Source organism: Pocillopora damicornis, chromosome 13 (genome assembly GCF_964200805.1).
Source record: "Pocillopora damicornis chromosome 13, jaPocDami1.2, whole genome shotgun sequence".
Lineage (NCBI taxonomy): Eukaryota > Metazoa > Cnidaria > Anthozoa > Scleractinia > Pocilloporidae > Pocillopora > Pocillopora damicornis.
In genome coordinates, this window is record NC_142682.1 from 992,809 (window position 1) to 1,009,103 (window position 16,295).

General features: G+C 38.0%; 2 protein-coding genes across 2 annotated transcripts in view; one reads left to right on the top strand and one right to left on the bottom strand.

Annotated features, from left to right (window-relative positions):
- Window positions 1-2,819: 2,819 nt before the first annotated feature.
- Window positions 2,820-16,295, bottom strand: part of LOC113681276 (NF-X1-type zinc finger protein NFXL1) — a 33,203-nt gene continuing 19,727 nt past the window's right edge. The window contains exons 3-21 of the mRNA XM_027198356.2: window positions 10,036-10,166; window positions 9,806-9,875; window positions 9,120-9,228; window positions 8,515-8,676; window positions 8,270-8,370; window positions 8,003-8,117; window positions 7,516-7,763; window positions 6,924-7,014; window positions 6,673-6,793; window positions 6,271-6,304; window positions 5,916-6,041; window positions 5,686-5,783; window positions 5,432-5,453; window positions 5,090-5,221; window positions 4,827-4,917; window positions 4,568-4,643; window positions 4,266-4,449; window positions 3,813-3,953; window positions 2,820-3,244 (exon numbers count right to left, since the gene is read on the bottom strand). Of these exons, the coding sequence (XP_027054157.2) occupies window positions 3,074-3,244; window positions 3,813-3,953; window positions 4,266-4,449; window positions 4,568-4,643; window positions 4,827-4,917; window positions 5,090-5,221; window positions 5,432-5,453; window positions 5,686-5,783; window positions 5,916-6,041; window positions 6,271-6,304; window positions 6,673-6,793; window positions 6,924-7,014; window positions 7,516-7,763; window positions 8,003-8,117; window positions 8,270-8,370; window positions 8,515-8,676; window positions 9,120-9,228; window positions 9,806-9,875; window positions 10,036-10,166 (2,223 nt within the window). The 3' untranslated portion in view covers window positions 2,820-3,073. The remainder of the gene's footprint in view (window positions 3,245-3,812; window positions 3,954-4,265; window positions 4,450-4,567; window positions 4,644-4,826; window positions 4,918-5,089; window positions 5,222-5,431; window positions 5,454-5,685; window positions 5,784-5,915; window positions 6,042-6,270; window positions 6,305-6,672; window positions 6,794-6,923; window positions 7,015-7,515; window positions 7,764-8,002; window positions 8,118-8,269; window positions 8,371-8,514; window positions 8,677-9,119; window positions 9,229-9,805; window positions 9,876-10,035; window positions 10,167-16,295) is intronic.
- Window positions 11,219-15,688, top strand: LOC149034914 (uncharacterized). Its single transcript, XM_089192837.1, has 2 exons — window positions 11,219-11,355; window positions 12,995-15,688. Exon 2 carries the CDS (start codon window positions 13,006-13,008, stop codon window positions 15,037-15,039), a length of 2,034 nt encoding a protein of 677 aa, XP_089048963.1. The 5' UTR covers window positions 11,219-11,355; window positions 12,995-13,005; the 3' UTR covers window positions 15,040-15,688.

A 16,295-nucleotide genomic window follows, 5' to 3' on the forward strand; every position in this document is an offset into this window, starting at 1 on the left:
ACAACCGACCCTAGCGGTCCTAAAAAGAAAAATCTTCAAAGATTTAGATCAAGTTTAGTTTTGCAGAGAGAAATAACCAAGGACGGTTTACAAAAAGCAAGGAAATTTCCCTACTTTTCATAGGCAAAACAACTTATCCATGCAGAAAAAAAAAAACAAAAAAAACCAAAAAAAAAAAACAGCAAATGTCATATAGGAAGAAATAGGCACAATGCAGGCATTAAACATTAGATTTGACTTGAGAAAACTAGTGAAGTAAGATGAACAGGTAGAACAGGTTGAAAGAAGCTTTTTTTGAACTGGGCTAGTATTTTCTAGGGAATTTGTATCGATCTGAGCAAACTTTTACACTTGCCAGTTCCAGTGAGAAAAGAGGTTAGCTTTAATATGAAACGAATATAGGACATTTCGCACCAAAGACTTTTCGCACAAGTCTTTTCGCACAAGTTTTGGACCGTTCGCACAATTCTTAATAGTCATTTCGCACAGTAATTATTAGTGAGAAACCTCAATGTAAAAGGTATTCTAATTTATACTGATAAGATATTTCACCGTCACATGTCACTTTCAATAAGATCCAACGGCGAGAGCTTAGATATTTCTTTATGTAACAACTCCGACTAGATGGAAACGCTTGTGAACACGATCACTATTCTTGAAGAGAGGAACAAATCTTTCTCTCTATGAAAATGTAAAGAACTCCCCATTCGAACGATTACTTCTATTACTTTTCCTTTGTTAAACGAAAAACTTTTTAGTTTTGACAGTACATCATCCACTACAAACATAACGACCCACACTAAGGACGCCATGTTGATTTTGAAAGTAATCGTCACCAGTCCTCCCTCCTCTGAAGTCAAAGTAAAAACCTGCAAACTGTTTCACTTTTTATTAAAAAGTACTAAAGACCTATTTCGTCTAAATATATAAAGTTCAAGTAATGTCAATTATGGAATTTTAATTGCAACAATTAATGATACATTCATTTGCTATCTAGTAACAATAAAACCGGAGGCACTGTCAAAATCAAACATTTCTTTAGTTATCTATACGAATCGATTTCGTCATTATCAAAACGATCCCAAAGCTTAATTATCTTTGACTGCATGTCACGATAGCGTTTTCGTTGAATTCTTGGGAGTTTAGCTTGACTAACAAGTTCCACCTGAAGCTTTGCTAGCATTGCTTCACTGTGCTGAAATTTCACTGGCAGATAAAATTGCAGCTGATGGCGGTAAGAGGCTCTTTGGTTCATCCTATTGTGCCAACCCTCAATGTAGCTATTGGTGCCGATATTCCCATGTTTTTCTCACGTATTCAAAAAGGTTTTGTAGGGCGGCGTTCTGGTCAGCCTGTTGTACGAGCCAGTTAAACATGTCCTCAACGTCGTCTGAGGGCACAGATGGTAGGAACATGACTTTCCTCGAGAACATCTGGGTCGGTCTGTACTCATGGTAGACAGCCTGAAGTCCCAAATATTGGATCTGATGAGGTAATAAAATACAAGTAAGAACAGATTTCTTGTTGTTGTTTCCTTTTTCAGACCTCACTTTCATACCTTTCTCCATACGGCCTGGCTCTAATGAAATTCACAACCGGATAGTTTCACTGTTGGCATTACTTTAGGAATGGATTTCCAAACCAACTTTTCAAAATCAAGCACCGCTCGTTTGACTCTTGGTTCTCTTGGCAATATTTCGATTATCTTCTCTAGTACCTACAAAATAAACTATTTCAGAAATAATTATCTGCGTTATGATTGGAAAGTGATAATCACATCTATGAAGCTCACGATAGAGTGGTCTTCATAAACCCGCGAAATAATTACTAACATATTTTGCAGTAACTTCAACTTGGATATTAAAAAATGCAATTTAATAGTAAAAAACACATTACTACGCTTTAATGCACAATATCAAAATAATGATAATTATTTCACGGGTTTCTGAAAACCACTCTACTGATCACTGACATCACAGAGTGCATATAATATACCCGTGAAATAGACTAACTAATTACTACTAAATAGTGCTAATCCAAGAATAGAAAACAAAGAACTTAGCGCTATTAAGTAGTATTTAGTTAGCTAGCTATTTCACGGTAATAATAATTGCACTCTATTGAAGACTTGTCTTACCTTTTGGTAATCGGTGGTCTTTCGTCCAGACATGAGCACGAATACCAAGGAAACCTTAAAGCACAGCTGGATAAAACACTGTCTGAGTCCAAGAGGAAAAGCAGAAGTTAGTAGGACTGTGGCACCAACTATAAACATCAACACAACAAGACAACATTAACTCTCTATATTGTTTCAACCAATCTCTCTCCTTTTGACCATTGCTCACCCCCTTAATACAAATTTCCTTCTCTTACCACCCTTCCGCCGCTATATCATTCTCCTTCATTACCTAAGGAGTATGTGAGAGAGATACACTGAGAAAGAGGTTGCACCAGCACAACTACACCACACAGTCAAAAACATAGTTACAATGTTACAACTTGGAGCAATACTTTTGTACTTTCCACCATGCATGGAGCAAAAGCATTCAAAGATTTTATAGACAAAAAGAACACTAGAGTACCTGAATTTCTTGAAGTGGTAGCTGAACACCAAGAACCCAAGAAAACTGACTCGGAGGAAACAACACAAGATGGTCGAAAGAAATCACGTGCTGTTAGCATTGCCAAATCACAATTTGGATCAACGGAATAAGTATATTAAGTGGGTAGGTTTTTGATAATGCCAGAGGACTAAGTCGATCTGATTTTGCGAGTCTAAAGTAAGGTCAAAATAAACGCAATCATGCAAGTCTGTAAAGTTTCTCTTTAAAATCAATTTATTCTTTCCGAGAAATACCTCAAATTGAACAAATGTAAATACATTATCTTTGTAAATACTTTATATAGTACACTGTTTATTTGATATTAAAAATAATATCATGTACTCTTTGTAATAAAGTGTTCAAAAATTGTTCCAAGAAAGAATAGTTTACTTGAATTATTATTTTTTATCTTAAATAAAATCTCAGGCTTGTGATATAGTACACCATCCAAATGTACCCGTTAAATTTAATTAGTCCACGGCAATAAGAAGGAGTCCAGCCATCAAGACTACTGCCCCCAGAAACATGACAATAGTGAACCAGTGACGTTGGAACCACGATGGCTCAATTATTTCTTCTTTTTGCTTCCTTGGACGCCGTTTCTTCCCTCGCTGTTTCCTCTCAAACCACTCCAGCTCCTCCTAGGTTAATAACAAGATGGCAAATTATAGTTATTGTAGCAGACACAGTGTGTAATGGTAAGTGCATTGTTTACCATGTCAAGAAATCAGAGTTCCAAACCCAGTTAGGTCATTGTGTTGTGTTCTTGGGAAACAGTGCCTCTCTCCACTCAGGAGTAGAAATGGGTACTGACGAATTGTCAGGTAAGCCTGATGAAATGCTGCTGTGGGGGGAAGGGGGGTTAGGGTTAGGGTTGGGGGGGGGTACTTGAAATGGACTGGCATCCCATTCAGGGAGGGAGTAGTACTCCTCCTTCCATCCTAGTTGCTTCATGCTATTGAAACCTGGATAAGATCTAGCTGGATGGACCACTTTGCTCGAGTGCAGACTACACCTTTACCTACCATATAGTAATTCTTAGGCTAACTGTACTTAGGCTACTGTACTAAAAATCTTCAAGAATCATCGGTTCTAAGAACTATTATTTAAAATGATTTCTCTGCGCAGAGTGAAAGATTGTGGGTAGAAAAGAGAGTTCACATTGCTTGTTTGAAGGGTTCTGAATGATGAAAGTTGAGTTCAAGTTACCTGTTGTGCTTTAAGTTCTCCTTTTTTCCTCATCTCATCTTCTTCACTCAACAATTTCTTTTGTTTAGCTTTAAATGTTTCACACTCTTCATCACAAAGTAACTTAGCTTCACCTTTCTGCACCATGCGGCAGGGAAAATCCTTGATACAGAAAAGAAACACCACAGTTTAATCACGGCTTATCAAGCTAAACAGTCTCAAAGCACACTTAAGTTCATTTTGATTCACCGTTGTTTAACAAAATCAATCATCCAAAACAATGGAGCCAATGAGAACTCGTAAGCAGAAAACTCCTTAAAACATAACAGAAGAATGACCAAGTTATGACCATTGGTTTACATTTAGAACCTGACTTATTGCAATAGCACAAGAGTGAAGCAAAGCAATACCAGTACAGTGCCACATTACTTTTATTATCCACTTACTCTGCATTGGACCATACAGAAGACTTACCTTCTTTTTACGGCGACAAGGACACCTCACAGAAGACTTCCTATTGCACAGCTCAGAGGATGGGCAGGGGCCGTAATGACAGTTGGATGAACACCGGTGACCACAGACTACTAGATTCTTTGGACACTGATTCTTACAGGACATTAGTTTATTGCGAGTTTGTTCATCCACTGAGGTTAATTCACTAAGAGACAAAAAGCACCAGAAGGAGAATGTTTTTGAACTCCTTCTTCAAAAATACATACCACATATTAAAGATTAATAACATGATGAACTTTATAATGTCATATACAGTATCTTACCTACATGACACATAAACCAGCATTAAGCCACAATGACAAGGAAGCTTCACCATCTGCTTACATTTTGGACAATCTCCTGTGATTGAGAAAAAACAATTACATGTTGCACTAAGCCAGAATAGACAGTATTGTGAATTTTTGCAAAAGAACCTTCATTTTAATAAGATCATCCTGAAGAACTCTTGACATAAGTAATAACAATCATGATATAGTTGAATTTTTTTTATACAAGAAAAACTTTCATTGATCATTTGCTCACCAATGTGACATGGTAGAAGGCAAAGATGTGTGCATCCCTCTGGCCGAGGTTTCTCGCAAGCTTCCTCACAATCGTGGCATTCTTTACCTGCCTAAATCAATACCAAAACCAAAAGAGTAATTTTTCAAAACCATAATTTTTTGTAAGAACAGCCACTCAGTTAGATTTCTGTGTCATCACTACACAGTTTCTGTTCCCATGAAACCATGACCAGCTTGAACCAAGAAAGACACGTTGTTGTAATTATCTGAGTACAAGTTTACCTGTTGATTATCAACTACACCAGTGACAACATGACATTCCAGTTGGCAAGTGTGGTTTCCACAATGAAGCTGACGGCCACAAGGTCGAGCACATGAAAATGGCTTTGCAGAAGAACAAGCAAGAGAGCTGATCTGGGCGGGAAAAATTAACACAGGTTAACTCACTAGAAAAAAAATTGATACAGAAACTTTTAAGAAGTTTAATACAAGTTAAAGAAAACAAACTTGACAAGGACAATTAGGTGGAGGCTGTAAAAATACAAGCTGTACAGTTCAGAAGTTGCCTAACGAGTGAATTTTAAGGATACATTAACATCAAAACGGAAAGGTTAGAAAACACACCTCATGCTTGCCAAGGCAGCTCCTAAAAATGGCAACAACAATAAATATAAACTCAGGTTGATTAAGTCATAATGACAGGGAAAAACATTGATAAAATTGCAAATTATCACTTGACTAGCCTACACAGCAGTCCTTTCATTTGCTTTAAGCCACACAGAAAAAATCAGAGTTGTACAGAGGCAGGAGGGTAGAATGAAAGAGGAAACGGGGAAATTGAAAAGATTCCTGTGTAGGAAGAGCTCTTCACTACTTACATCTCAACTGGAACAACACATGGAGGACAAGGTACTGGTTCCTTCTTAGTACTCTCTGAATTTGATTTAGATACAGCCGGGAATCCATTTGAAAACGACTAGAAACAAGATGACAACTGTAAAACATCTACAGTTGAGGACAACACCACTAGAGGGTATATGGGTATTATCATTTCATTGAAATCAATCGTCTTATCATGAGTATGACATTCATATCTAACATACAAAACCTTTAAGAGTTTTGATTGGTCACGTTTGTTGTCATGGCAGCTGACAGGACAAGGGTGCCCACAAGGAAGTGGCAGATCACAGCGCTGGTGGCAAGGAGGGCAGGAGCCATAATGACAGTGATGACGCTGAAGGAAAAACATAAAAAGACAACTTAACAAACCCATTTAATCACAACATCATTCTCGATCTAAAGTACATGTTGCAGTTTAAAATCAAATTCTGATCAAATCGGTGACAGAATAGTACATTCGCTTTGTGCTTCCTGTTGCCATAACAACAGACATAAAGCAACTACCGCTAATACAAAAATGTTTTACAACTGTTTTCATAGATAGATAGGTTTCTAAAACTTACTTTGCGTTTTGGGTGATGACAATCTGGAGGATGGCTGTAAGAGACATAATGTTTCTGTTACAATATAGTAAGAAATATTTCATCCTAATGTTAAATCACAATTCAAAGAGGGGACAGAAATCGTAACAATTTGAAATATGTCTCTGGTGACTAGAAACATACGGGAATTAAGGCACACTTTCCCAAGGTCACACAACAACAGGCACTGTAATTGACTATTATATATGTTGACAAAAGTAGGTGGTCCTCTGATCCTGGTAATAACCATCAAAACATTCAAATACATGAGGGGTTCCATTTAGCTTGGATTTTCATATTTTTATTAATGGACAAGCATTGATGAAACAAAAACCTCAGAAAGAAGTTATCAGAAAGAACACATATAAAGAGCCGCATCCTAACCTGCAAAATTCAGCACATTTAGGTGGCTTGGTAACTTTTTCACGTCCACAGGGTACTGTAAGAACTGTAGAACCACAGAAACACTTCACATCCACCTGGAGGGGACATGGGTAACATGGTCCTACATAAGAGGGAATATAGGAATAAAGAAATAAATAACTGTCCAATAAATCTTATAAAGCTGACCAAAGTGTTAGGTCAACCACTGCAACAAAGACATACAAACATCAATTTGATACAATGCGCAATACCTCTGTGACATTGTGATGGGCATTTGTGGTTCCTGCAGTTCAGATTTCGATTACAAGTTTGTTCACATGGAGGGCAACCTCCATCACAACACTGCAAACAAATCATAGACATAAATGAATAAGTAGCATCAATTAATTAATGATGGTATTTTAAGTATGATTACGAACAGAATTGGACTACACAAAGTCCTTTTACCAATTTATTAAAACTATGACAAAATTTGAGAGAGAAACTAGACATTTGTTACATGTTTGCGTTAGAAAAACAGTTAACTCTGAAAAATGCGAGTCAACAGTGCACGCACAAGATGCGTTCAGTCCACTTATACGGGCATGACGTGTTAACTGCCCCTTTAACTGTCCTATTACTCTGTCCAATTACAAGCATGATGCATACACTGCCTTATTAGTGCCCATATCGGGCTGGTGATAACCAATCAAGCATACACTGTCCTATTTGTGCTCAAATCGGGCTGGTGATAACTAATCACGTTTGAGAATTTTGTTACAGTTTTGATTAGGAGCATACAATTTTAGCCATCAGGCTGCAGAAACATTTTTTGTTGCTTATAAAGTCAGTTTAACACCCCACCTTCCGTTTACATGGATGTCGTTCACACTGCCTCATCTTCAGACACTTAATGTCACACAGAAACTCTTGGGAACACAAAACACTTTTCTCACGCTTGCCACAACGGCAAGTCTTGGTAACTAACCGTCGACAAACCCCACAGGACCCTGTATGACACTGCTGAGCACATTTATGTCTGCCACAAACCAATGGCTTGTCACAAGTGCCACCACAGGTTGGAACATCTTCTGTGCAGGGTAGCAAAAGAGCTGAAAGAGACAACAGAGAGCTTCAGCATGTTAATGCCTTATTTAACTTAGAAGGAGAATCACACATTTTCTCCCTTATTCACCATGCTGATATATATATATAAAAAATAAGTTTAAGGCTGTTTTCATCACACGTTTGGAATTTGGTGCTCACCAGGACCAATTCTATTTTGTCAAAAAGTAAACCTTGTCCTCTTGGAAAATAAAATAAACAAAATTGACAAAAGCAAAATACTTACAAGTTTGTCCACAGGGACATTTTCTTTCTCCTGTTCTTGGGCATTCACCACACTTATCTGCATGGCACAGTCTTTCACATCTATGATGGCCACAGGACAACACTCTATTACAAACCTGAAAGATTGCAGCAGTCACAAAAAGGTACAACTGCTAAAGTAAGTTGAAAAACTAATTGTAGCAAATTGTTAGTAATAGCAATATTCAAATAAGATCCAGTCTTGAGCTTTTTCACTTTTAACTTAATTATCAGTGAGACAAAACATCACCTGTTCACATTGCCAATCTGGACTTGCACAAGGTCTTTTATTTGTCATTTTACCACACAGACAGCTCTGCACACTCTCTTTAGGGCATGGTAGACAGTCACCTACGATGTGAGGAGGAAAAACTTGTAATAGCAAGTTACAACAGATTTAGTCAATTGAAATCAATTCCACAACTTTACAGTTCCAAATTTACGGAATAAAGAAGAGAACATGTTATGTACAAGGCTAACAAACTGTTTTCTTACCAGCATGGCATGGGAACTCACAGCTGTGCTGGCCACAAGAAAGTAACTTTCCACAAGGCTTTCCACACGACCAAGATTTAGCGCTGCAGCGTCTGACCACTGGTGCCTGAGATCCACAGTGACAGGATGCAAAGACAGTCTTTGGACAAGGAGGACACGGACCTGTATATTCAACATGGAACAGCACTTTGAAAGAAGTGACCAATTTCCAACTTCTTGACACAATTTTAATGCATTATACAAAGAGCACATGAGTAGAAATGACAAACTTATCAGCTGGAGGGTATCATAATTGACATAACACTAAATTCTCATTTATTTTTCCATAAAAATCTGCTTAAAGCTGATCCTTCACCATTGCCTTTATTGAATTGACCATTAAATTCTACTGAAGGGATGGGCTCAATGGCTATATGGAAATAAGCCTGATGATTCATTCCACTACAGATAATAAAGAATAACACTGCATATAGGGCTCTGTTATCATCACTGATATATCATTTTTCAAAAGATAATCTTGCAAAATGAAAGTACAGAGCATTCTTTGTCAATCCTCTAACTTATACACTATTTTAGGTAAAATGATTAACTGATCTGTACTGTACCTGGATGACAAAGAAGAAGGCATTCATGTCCACACTCAGGCTTGAGAGGTCTGCTACAAGATTGGCCGCAAGAGTGTGGTGTCAACCAGGGGTCAAAAGATGGGTTGACCTGAAATGATACCATCCCCTTACCTATAATTATGCGACTTTACTCTAAAAATAATGCTACTCTGCACCACATGGATTCTACAAAATGCTGCAGGCCATCTATCAAACTTTCAGCTATGCCTCTGCAGCATTATTCAAGGGCAATATTCATCTTAAGTTAGTATTCAATGTTTCATAATTTTCTAAAATCATTGACATAAAATTAAATTTAAATTTAAAATTAAATGGTAAATAATTATAATAACCACACATATGCCCTAGACAATAATTAATGTGTTATTTGTGTTCCGATTCTCACTATTTTGATATAAATATTTAAGGTGATGCTTGAATTGTATCTGTAGTCTTATTTTTTTTCTCCTCATTATAATCTACCTATAAATGAAACATTCCTTTAATTGAAAATAGAACTTATTTAAAGGAGCCACACTGAATAGCAAGTTTGCCTCTATCCTCCCCGTCTAACAGAGGGCAGCATTCATGCAAGTGTGGCACTGAATGGAGGAAATACATAACTCAACCTCACAAAAAGACTCTTGTCGAATTCAAAAATTTCCTGATTTAATTAGCTACCATACCTGTTTTTCACAAAAGCAATAATATTTTGTGGGACATTCAGACTGCTTGAATTCACACCTGCATTTCGGGCTGAATTATTGGAACAAAAAAACAGCTGGTTATTAAATTACAATAAAAGAAAAATAAACTAGAACAAAAGTAAGAGTAACAAAATGGACCCAACTCATATTTCAGGCCTCAGAGTAAAAGTTCAGAAGTCCATTATTGTAAGCAAACCCATTATACATACCAATACCACGGCAACTCAGCAGGATTTAGAGTATCATCTGAGGTTAATTGAGTATAAGCAGCTCCATCCCTGGCCCACTTTTGAATGCACTGCAGATGAAGAGTTGAGTAACACCGGCTGCAGCTCCATACCTTAAATTTAAAAAAAAAAAACTATCAAAGGAGGAAGTTCTAAAGCATTTCTGAAGGATAAAAAACAAACATCCCGTTTTTGCGCATAAAAAGAACCTCTCATTTGCCCATTTTTTTCCAGTTGAACTGTACATGATTAAGCAACGAAGGAGTTATGGGGAGCAGCTCATAACTGACTGTTATCAGCAACATTTCTCCTATTGTATTTTCCATGGAAAAAAATTGGCTTTAGATCGTTTTGAATAATGCTCTTTTATTCAAGATGATTCAAGATTCTGGCGACTTGTAAACATAACGACAGAAAATATGGTATTGAGACCTGCATAAATTTATAGATCAGGGGATGTGTTTAGGTTTTCTTTATTTAATCTTTACAGTTTTTAGGAGTATAAAAACCTCGCCTAGTTAGAAAACCATTACGATTTGTCCCAGTTATTTTCTTTACCCATTTTTTGAAGTTGCGAGCTTCTCGTTTAAAATGCACCGATTGCGCATGCTCGAACTGACTCCTTAAATATTTATCTTGGACATTCTTTAGTAAAATATCACAAATGAGTTAAAATACAAATTAGTTGACATATAAATGAAAAATTCATTTAAGGTATATTCCAGTACATGTAAGAGGGAGACGAGGCCAATAGAGTCAAATGCTTTCCCATCAGTCTTTCCTCCTTGTCCGTCTTCATGAATTTTGTTGACCGAAAAACCCACACCCCCGTGAGCTACTTTCCCAAAGATCATCTAAATAAACACTTAAATAATTTCAGGCAAGGCAGTACATTAAATCCGTCTCTTCATTTCCAACTATTCAGCTTGTCTCGCTGTCATACAACAGTCTTCGGATGCTACCTCCTTCATGAACGTTATATCAAGAGTAAGTTCTAACTCCTCATGTTGTTTTGGTAAGAACAGATCCTGAATAGGACTGTAAAAAGATCAGAGAAGAAAGATCGCATTGGAAAATATGCTAATAAGAAACCTGCGTAAGCATATTCTCCTTGTCACGTGTTAGATGACAGATGATTGGTCAATGAATCTGACAGATCGATTGTGCACAAAGAGTTGGCGTTAGTTTATTTTTTAGTCTTGGTAACACACGATAGTGTTTGAGTGCTTCCTCCGTCTCGAACAGTCCTTTAACGCCACGCAGGAAAGTAACGATTCTGTAACGATCTCTACCAACGTATAGGTATGTTTTTAGCTTTTACGCAATCTAATAATATCCTACTTGAAACAAAAATCGCCCTCGATCTCTGTAAATACTACATGTCGCATTCCAGCCGAGATAGAGTGCTTAGGGAAGATCGAAAACGTTTCGGTGCACTTCCGTATTGATGGGAGTTAAATTCAAATGTAGACCCTAAAAGCAAAAGAATCTCAACTTCTAACGTGCTCTTGTCTGACCCAAAATCGTAGAAAAAAATCACCAAAAACCAAAAAACCGAAAAAAAAATTCGATCAAAACCGAAAACCGCATGTAAAACTGTCAAAACCGCCACATTTTCATGTCCCAGTTGTTAAGACCCTGATCGATCCATAACTACACTAATTTCGTTACAGTATTTATGAATGCCATGGACTTGGCATTCGTATGGGCTTTATTTCAGCTGCTCTCTCGAGGACCTCGAGCGTGGTCCGAAAACCAGTTACCAGTTTTCGCGAAAACCGAAAACCATATGCTAAACAACGGAAAATCCGCAAACCGCAATGAACACCAAAACGGAAGTTTTTTGGCACAAGAACCTTAAAACCGATCTAAAAAATAGCCAAAACCGCAAAACCGAAAATCCCAATGCCAGCCTCTATACTGGTAATACGGGCTAAAATATAAATTCACGCAAACACAGTGACTCGTTAAATAATTACATTTCTTAAGCTACCCGATCTCCATTACCTGTGGACATGCCAGAGTCTGACCACACCGGGGTTTTCAGAAAAACATTAAACAGCTTGCTCAAGCAAATCCATACGAATCCATACGGACCGCTTTCTTCGGTTAGTTTGACAAGAAGAAAACAGTGTGACCATTTTGACTACATTACTCGGCCGAAAAGCAGCGAAACTGGTCGTAGTTTGTAAACCAATGTCCAACAACGTCTATTATTCATACAAAAGCAAAGAAAATCGTAATCGACAAAATCGATTAATCTTTGATCAGCGCGTATTGTCTTTCGATCAACCAGCAATTTTTTCACTATGGGCTGCATCAATATGAATAGCAAACCTTCCGTTCTACCCACTTCTGGCAAAATGCGGACAGTTGGTAAGATCGTTACGGTACTGCTTAAGATTGTGTTGCACAGGATGAAGTATAGTTTAAGTGTTTTCGGTTCCTCCTTTCCCCATGGTTTCGAGTAGTATAAGAGTTCGCGCCGCGAGACCAGTTTTGTGAAAACTTGTCTCGAAACCAAGCCAACTCAGTATTTTCTTAGCGAAAATTATGGCCGCCATCTTTGATTTTAATTATGTTATTTCAGAACAGAAGATACAAAATAGAACTTATCAGTTAGACCAGTTCATAATTTGTGTATCTGTCGATACATATTCCGTATATGTTGATATTATTACATGTTGATCATTTTTTCCTGTGATTTGAATTTTATAAAATGGATTAAAGTTTGCGTGTTAAATTTCGAGAGGATCTTTATTCACGGGTCTTAAATTTCGCATTTCTTTTACAATCGCAAAAAAGAGAAATTAAAGACCCGCGAAATTAAGAACGGATAAGGTATAAGTATGATAAGGCAGGCACTTGTTATTCTTGTTCATTTATCACGCTCTTTTATATTTCACTTTTTCTTGAAAATCTGATTCTTTGATAAATTTAGACTGAGGAAACATGGCCAAAGCATTGATTGGAATCCTTCTTGACGTCTCCGATTCCATGCGCGATAACGTGGGAAGCGGTGTTGATGAAGATGGAGGACCGTGGGCTCTTTCGATATTTGAAGTTATTGACAACCTGATCAAACATGACGTCTCTCCTGGTAACTCTGTATTTGCTTTGGCCTTTGGAGCTAGAGGTGGCGACCAGTTATTAGATATCTTGACGTGTCTTCAGTCTTCCAAATGTGATCAGAAAGCCACAGATGATCAGATAGAGAAGATTTACCGAATACTGGAAGGAGCCGGTGCAAAATACATCCGCAAATGGGCAAGGAGGGAGGTCGTCCAAGGAGTATTTACACGTCACAAGGCTTGCTTATTTCTGGAAAAAGCTGAGTCGGACGAAGATTTTCCAAAAACTTTTGTGCAAATGTGTCTACCACCAAAATGCCGAGTTTTTCCTGGAGGAGCCTTAGAGGCACAGCTTTTAACCGGTGCTGAACACGCGTGTGCAAGTGTGTGGTCATCCATACGAGAAGCTACAGAGGAAGACATCCAAGGAGCACTGACAAAGGCCCAACCGTTGTTGGTCAGTTTCAAACCTCGCATCTTCAATGTTAAAAAAACTTCAGATGTATTACATGGATACATCGATGAAGGAGAACTCTCGAAAGAAAGGAGCCGAGAATTATTACAGAGAGTAGAGCCCTACATCTACGGCGCGACTCCCTTGTATCAAGCAATCCGTACGGCGACTAAGTGTTTTGAAAAAAACGCGTCTACGTTCCAAAGTCACAAAAAGCTGCTGTTTGTCTTATCAGACGGAGATCCCACAGATGGAGAAGATAATGATTCGGCGAGAATAAAGAAAGCGGCCACAAGATTAGAGAACGCAGGTGTGACCGTAGTTGGCTGCTTTCTCACTAAATCCACAATGATTCACCCCAGACAACTGTACAGTGAGATGAAGACAGACTGGGACCAAGGTGCAAAGTTCCTGTTCTCACTGAGCTCAATAACAACCACGCAGTCGATACCACGCACCATGTTTGTAAAACGTGATTGGTCCATTGAGGTAAAAAACAATGAAACACGTTTGTTCCTGCAGGTCAATCATCCTGACCACCTGCGAGACGCTTGCGACCTCGCCCGAAACGTCGTCTGCTCTCAGGAAGCGTTATCCGACTTGCTTGCAGACGTCGACCTTGATGTCTACATAAACCAGTCAGTAAGAGATTATGAAGCACAAGAAAAGCAAGAAGGAAACACCTGCTATGCACATGCATCTGCTACAGTGCTTCATTTGACTATGAAGCGAATTCATGGTCCCGAAAACGATGTTCCAACTTTCGTTGAATTAAAAGATGAAATGATCGGCCAGTTTGGAAAAGAAGCCTTCAGTATCACAACAGCACTGAAAAAAATGTGCCAGAAGTACCATTTGCGTTACAAGCCAGTTGACCTAAAGGGTGCCATGGAAGCAGTCGCTTCAAGCCGACCTGTGGTTGCAACATTTAAGCTTACCCGCAAAGAGCGGGATAGGCTTAAAGAGTTCTTCATAACTAACGGCAAAGGTATTTTGACAAAGAAAGAGATCGATATAACAGCCCGTCCATCAAATCCCAAAAGGTCTGGCCACGCAGTAGTATTAACCAGTTTCAACAGCGAATATTTGCGACTGTTGGATTCCAGGGGATCTGACTGGGCAGACAGTGGCTTCATTAAAGTGCAGAACGCAGATGTTCTTGGATTTAAGTTCTATGATGTCTACTGGGAAATTGAAGATCTAAACGAAAAAGAAAAGACCTCTTTCAAGGAACTTGGATCCAAGCGTGCCAAATGGCTAATGGAAACTTTGCCGAGTCTTCAGCGAGATGATTACACCGTGAAATGTCCCATATGCCGAGTGGATTCACCTGTCAAAGATTTCACTGGAAATTTGCTGCAAGCAAAGTGTCCTAAATGCAAAAAAGCATTTGAACTAAAAGATGTCCCCAAAGGGAACATTTTGGCTCTCAATATATATCTTACTTCCTTAAGCAAATAACTTTTAAGTCCTTATATATCTCACGCTAATTCAAGAGTATTTAGACATCCTAGCACGAGGAGAGGATCTCCTCCATAGCACAAATAGGTGCATTCAAGTAACGAATAAAAAGTAGCCGACATCTTAGCTGATTGACGAGAGGTGTCCTAAAGAAAGAAGTTTCAGCACGAACCGAGGAATCAGGTCTTAACTTCAGATTTCGCAGAAATTTATGAATAGTTCTTGAAAACTACAAATATCAATATAGGCTAAAAAGCATATGATTAAGGGTAATTAGAAAAAGAGGTTAGTTTTTGCGGAATGAGATACCCAAGGACGCTTTACTAAAGGATGAAGACATCTTGTAATAAACACCATGCTCAATTTAGTTTCAATCTGGGTGAAAATTTCAATCTTTGAAATTTTTGCGCAATGATTACGTCAATTCTTGTGAGAAAAATTCTACAATTCATCATTCAAATATTACATTAAGACTTTTCATTTGTTCTTACACTGTAGGTACAACTATGGAATATACTATACACTGTAGGTATGACTTTTATACCGGCTTTAGATAACGGAAAGGCCGGTTTAGACGTGAGCGGGACAGCCTGATTCCAATAATTTAAATGAGACTGTTAACTTTTCAATAAACATGTAATGTACCGACTTAAGTTTACGAGAGTTGAGTATTAAGTACTAAAGCTACTCGAAATATAATTCTTAAGAATTTAGCGAAATTTCAGAAGCAGTTAACTGAGCCAGATTCCTAGAATGTCAATCTATACCGGAATGACAAGTTAATTGCCTTTTCATCGTCTATGTTCGATATTCGTCACCATAGTTACCGCATGTTTTTGTTTTCTTTTTAAGAGAACATTAGTGTCAAAATATCCCAAGGCGAACCTTCGCTGACATTATTAGTTACTAGGAGAAGAAAAATTAGCACATCGCTTATTCGAGCACAAACGTTGTTGGCCTGGTTTTTCTTTAAGATTTTCTTTAACCTACTACTAAAACTAAAAGATATCTAACTGAACGTAATTGGAAAGATAGGTTTCCAAATTAAAGCTGAAATTTATGTTTTGGACCCTATGGCGCGAATCACACCGTTGAAGCCCTGAGGGCTGCGTCATTCCTAGAAAATAAATTCAATTTAGTTAACACATCAGAAATAATTTATACAAAGGACAGTGCTTTAGGTCCGTGCCTCTAGCGCCAACTGTTCCGTTATTCTTGTTGTTATGTAAAAGTCTATGAACGCTATTTTCTTGGCA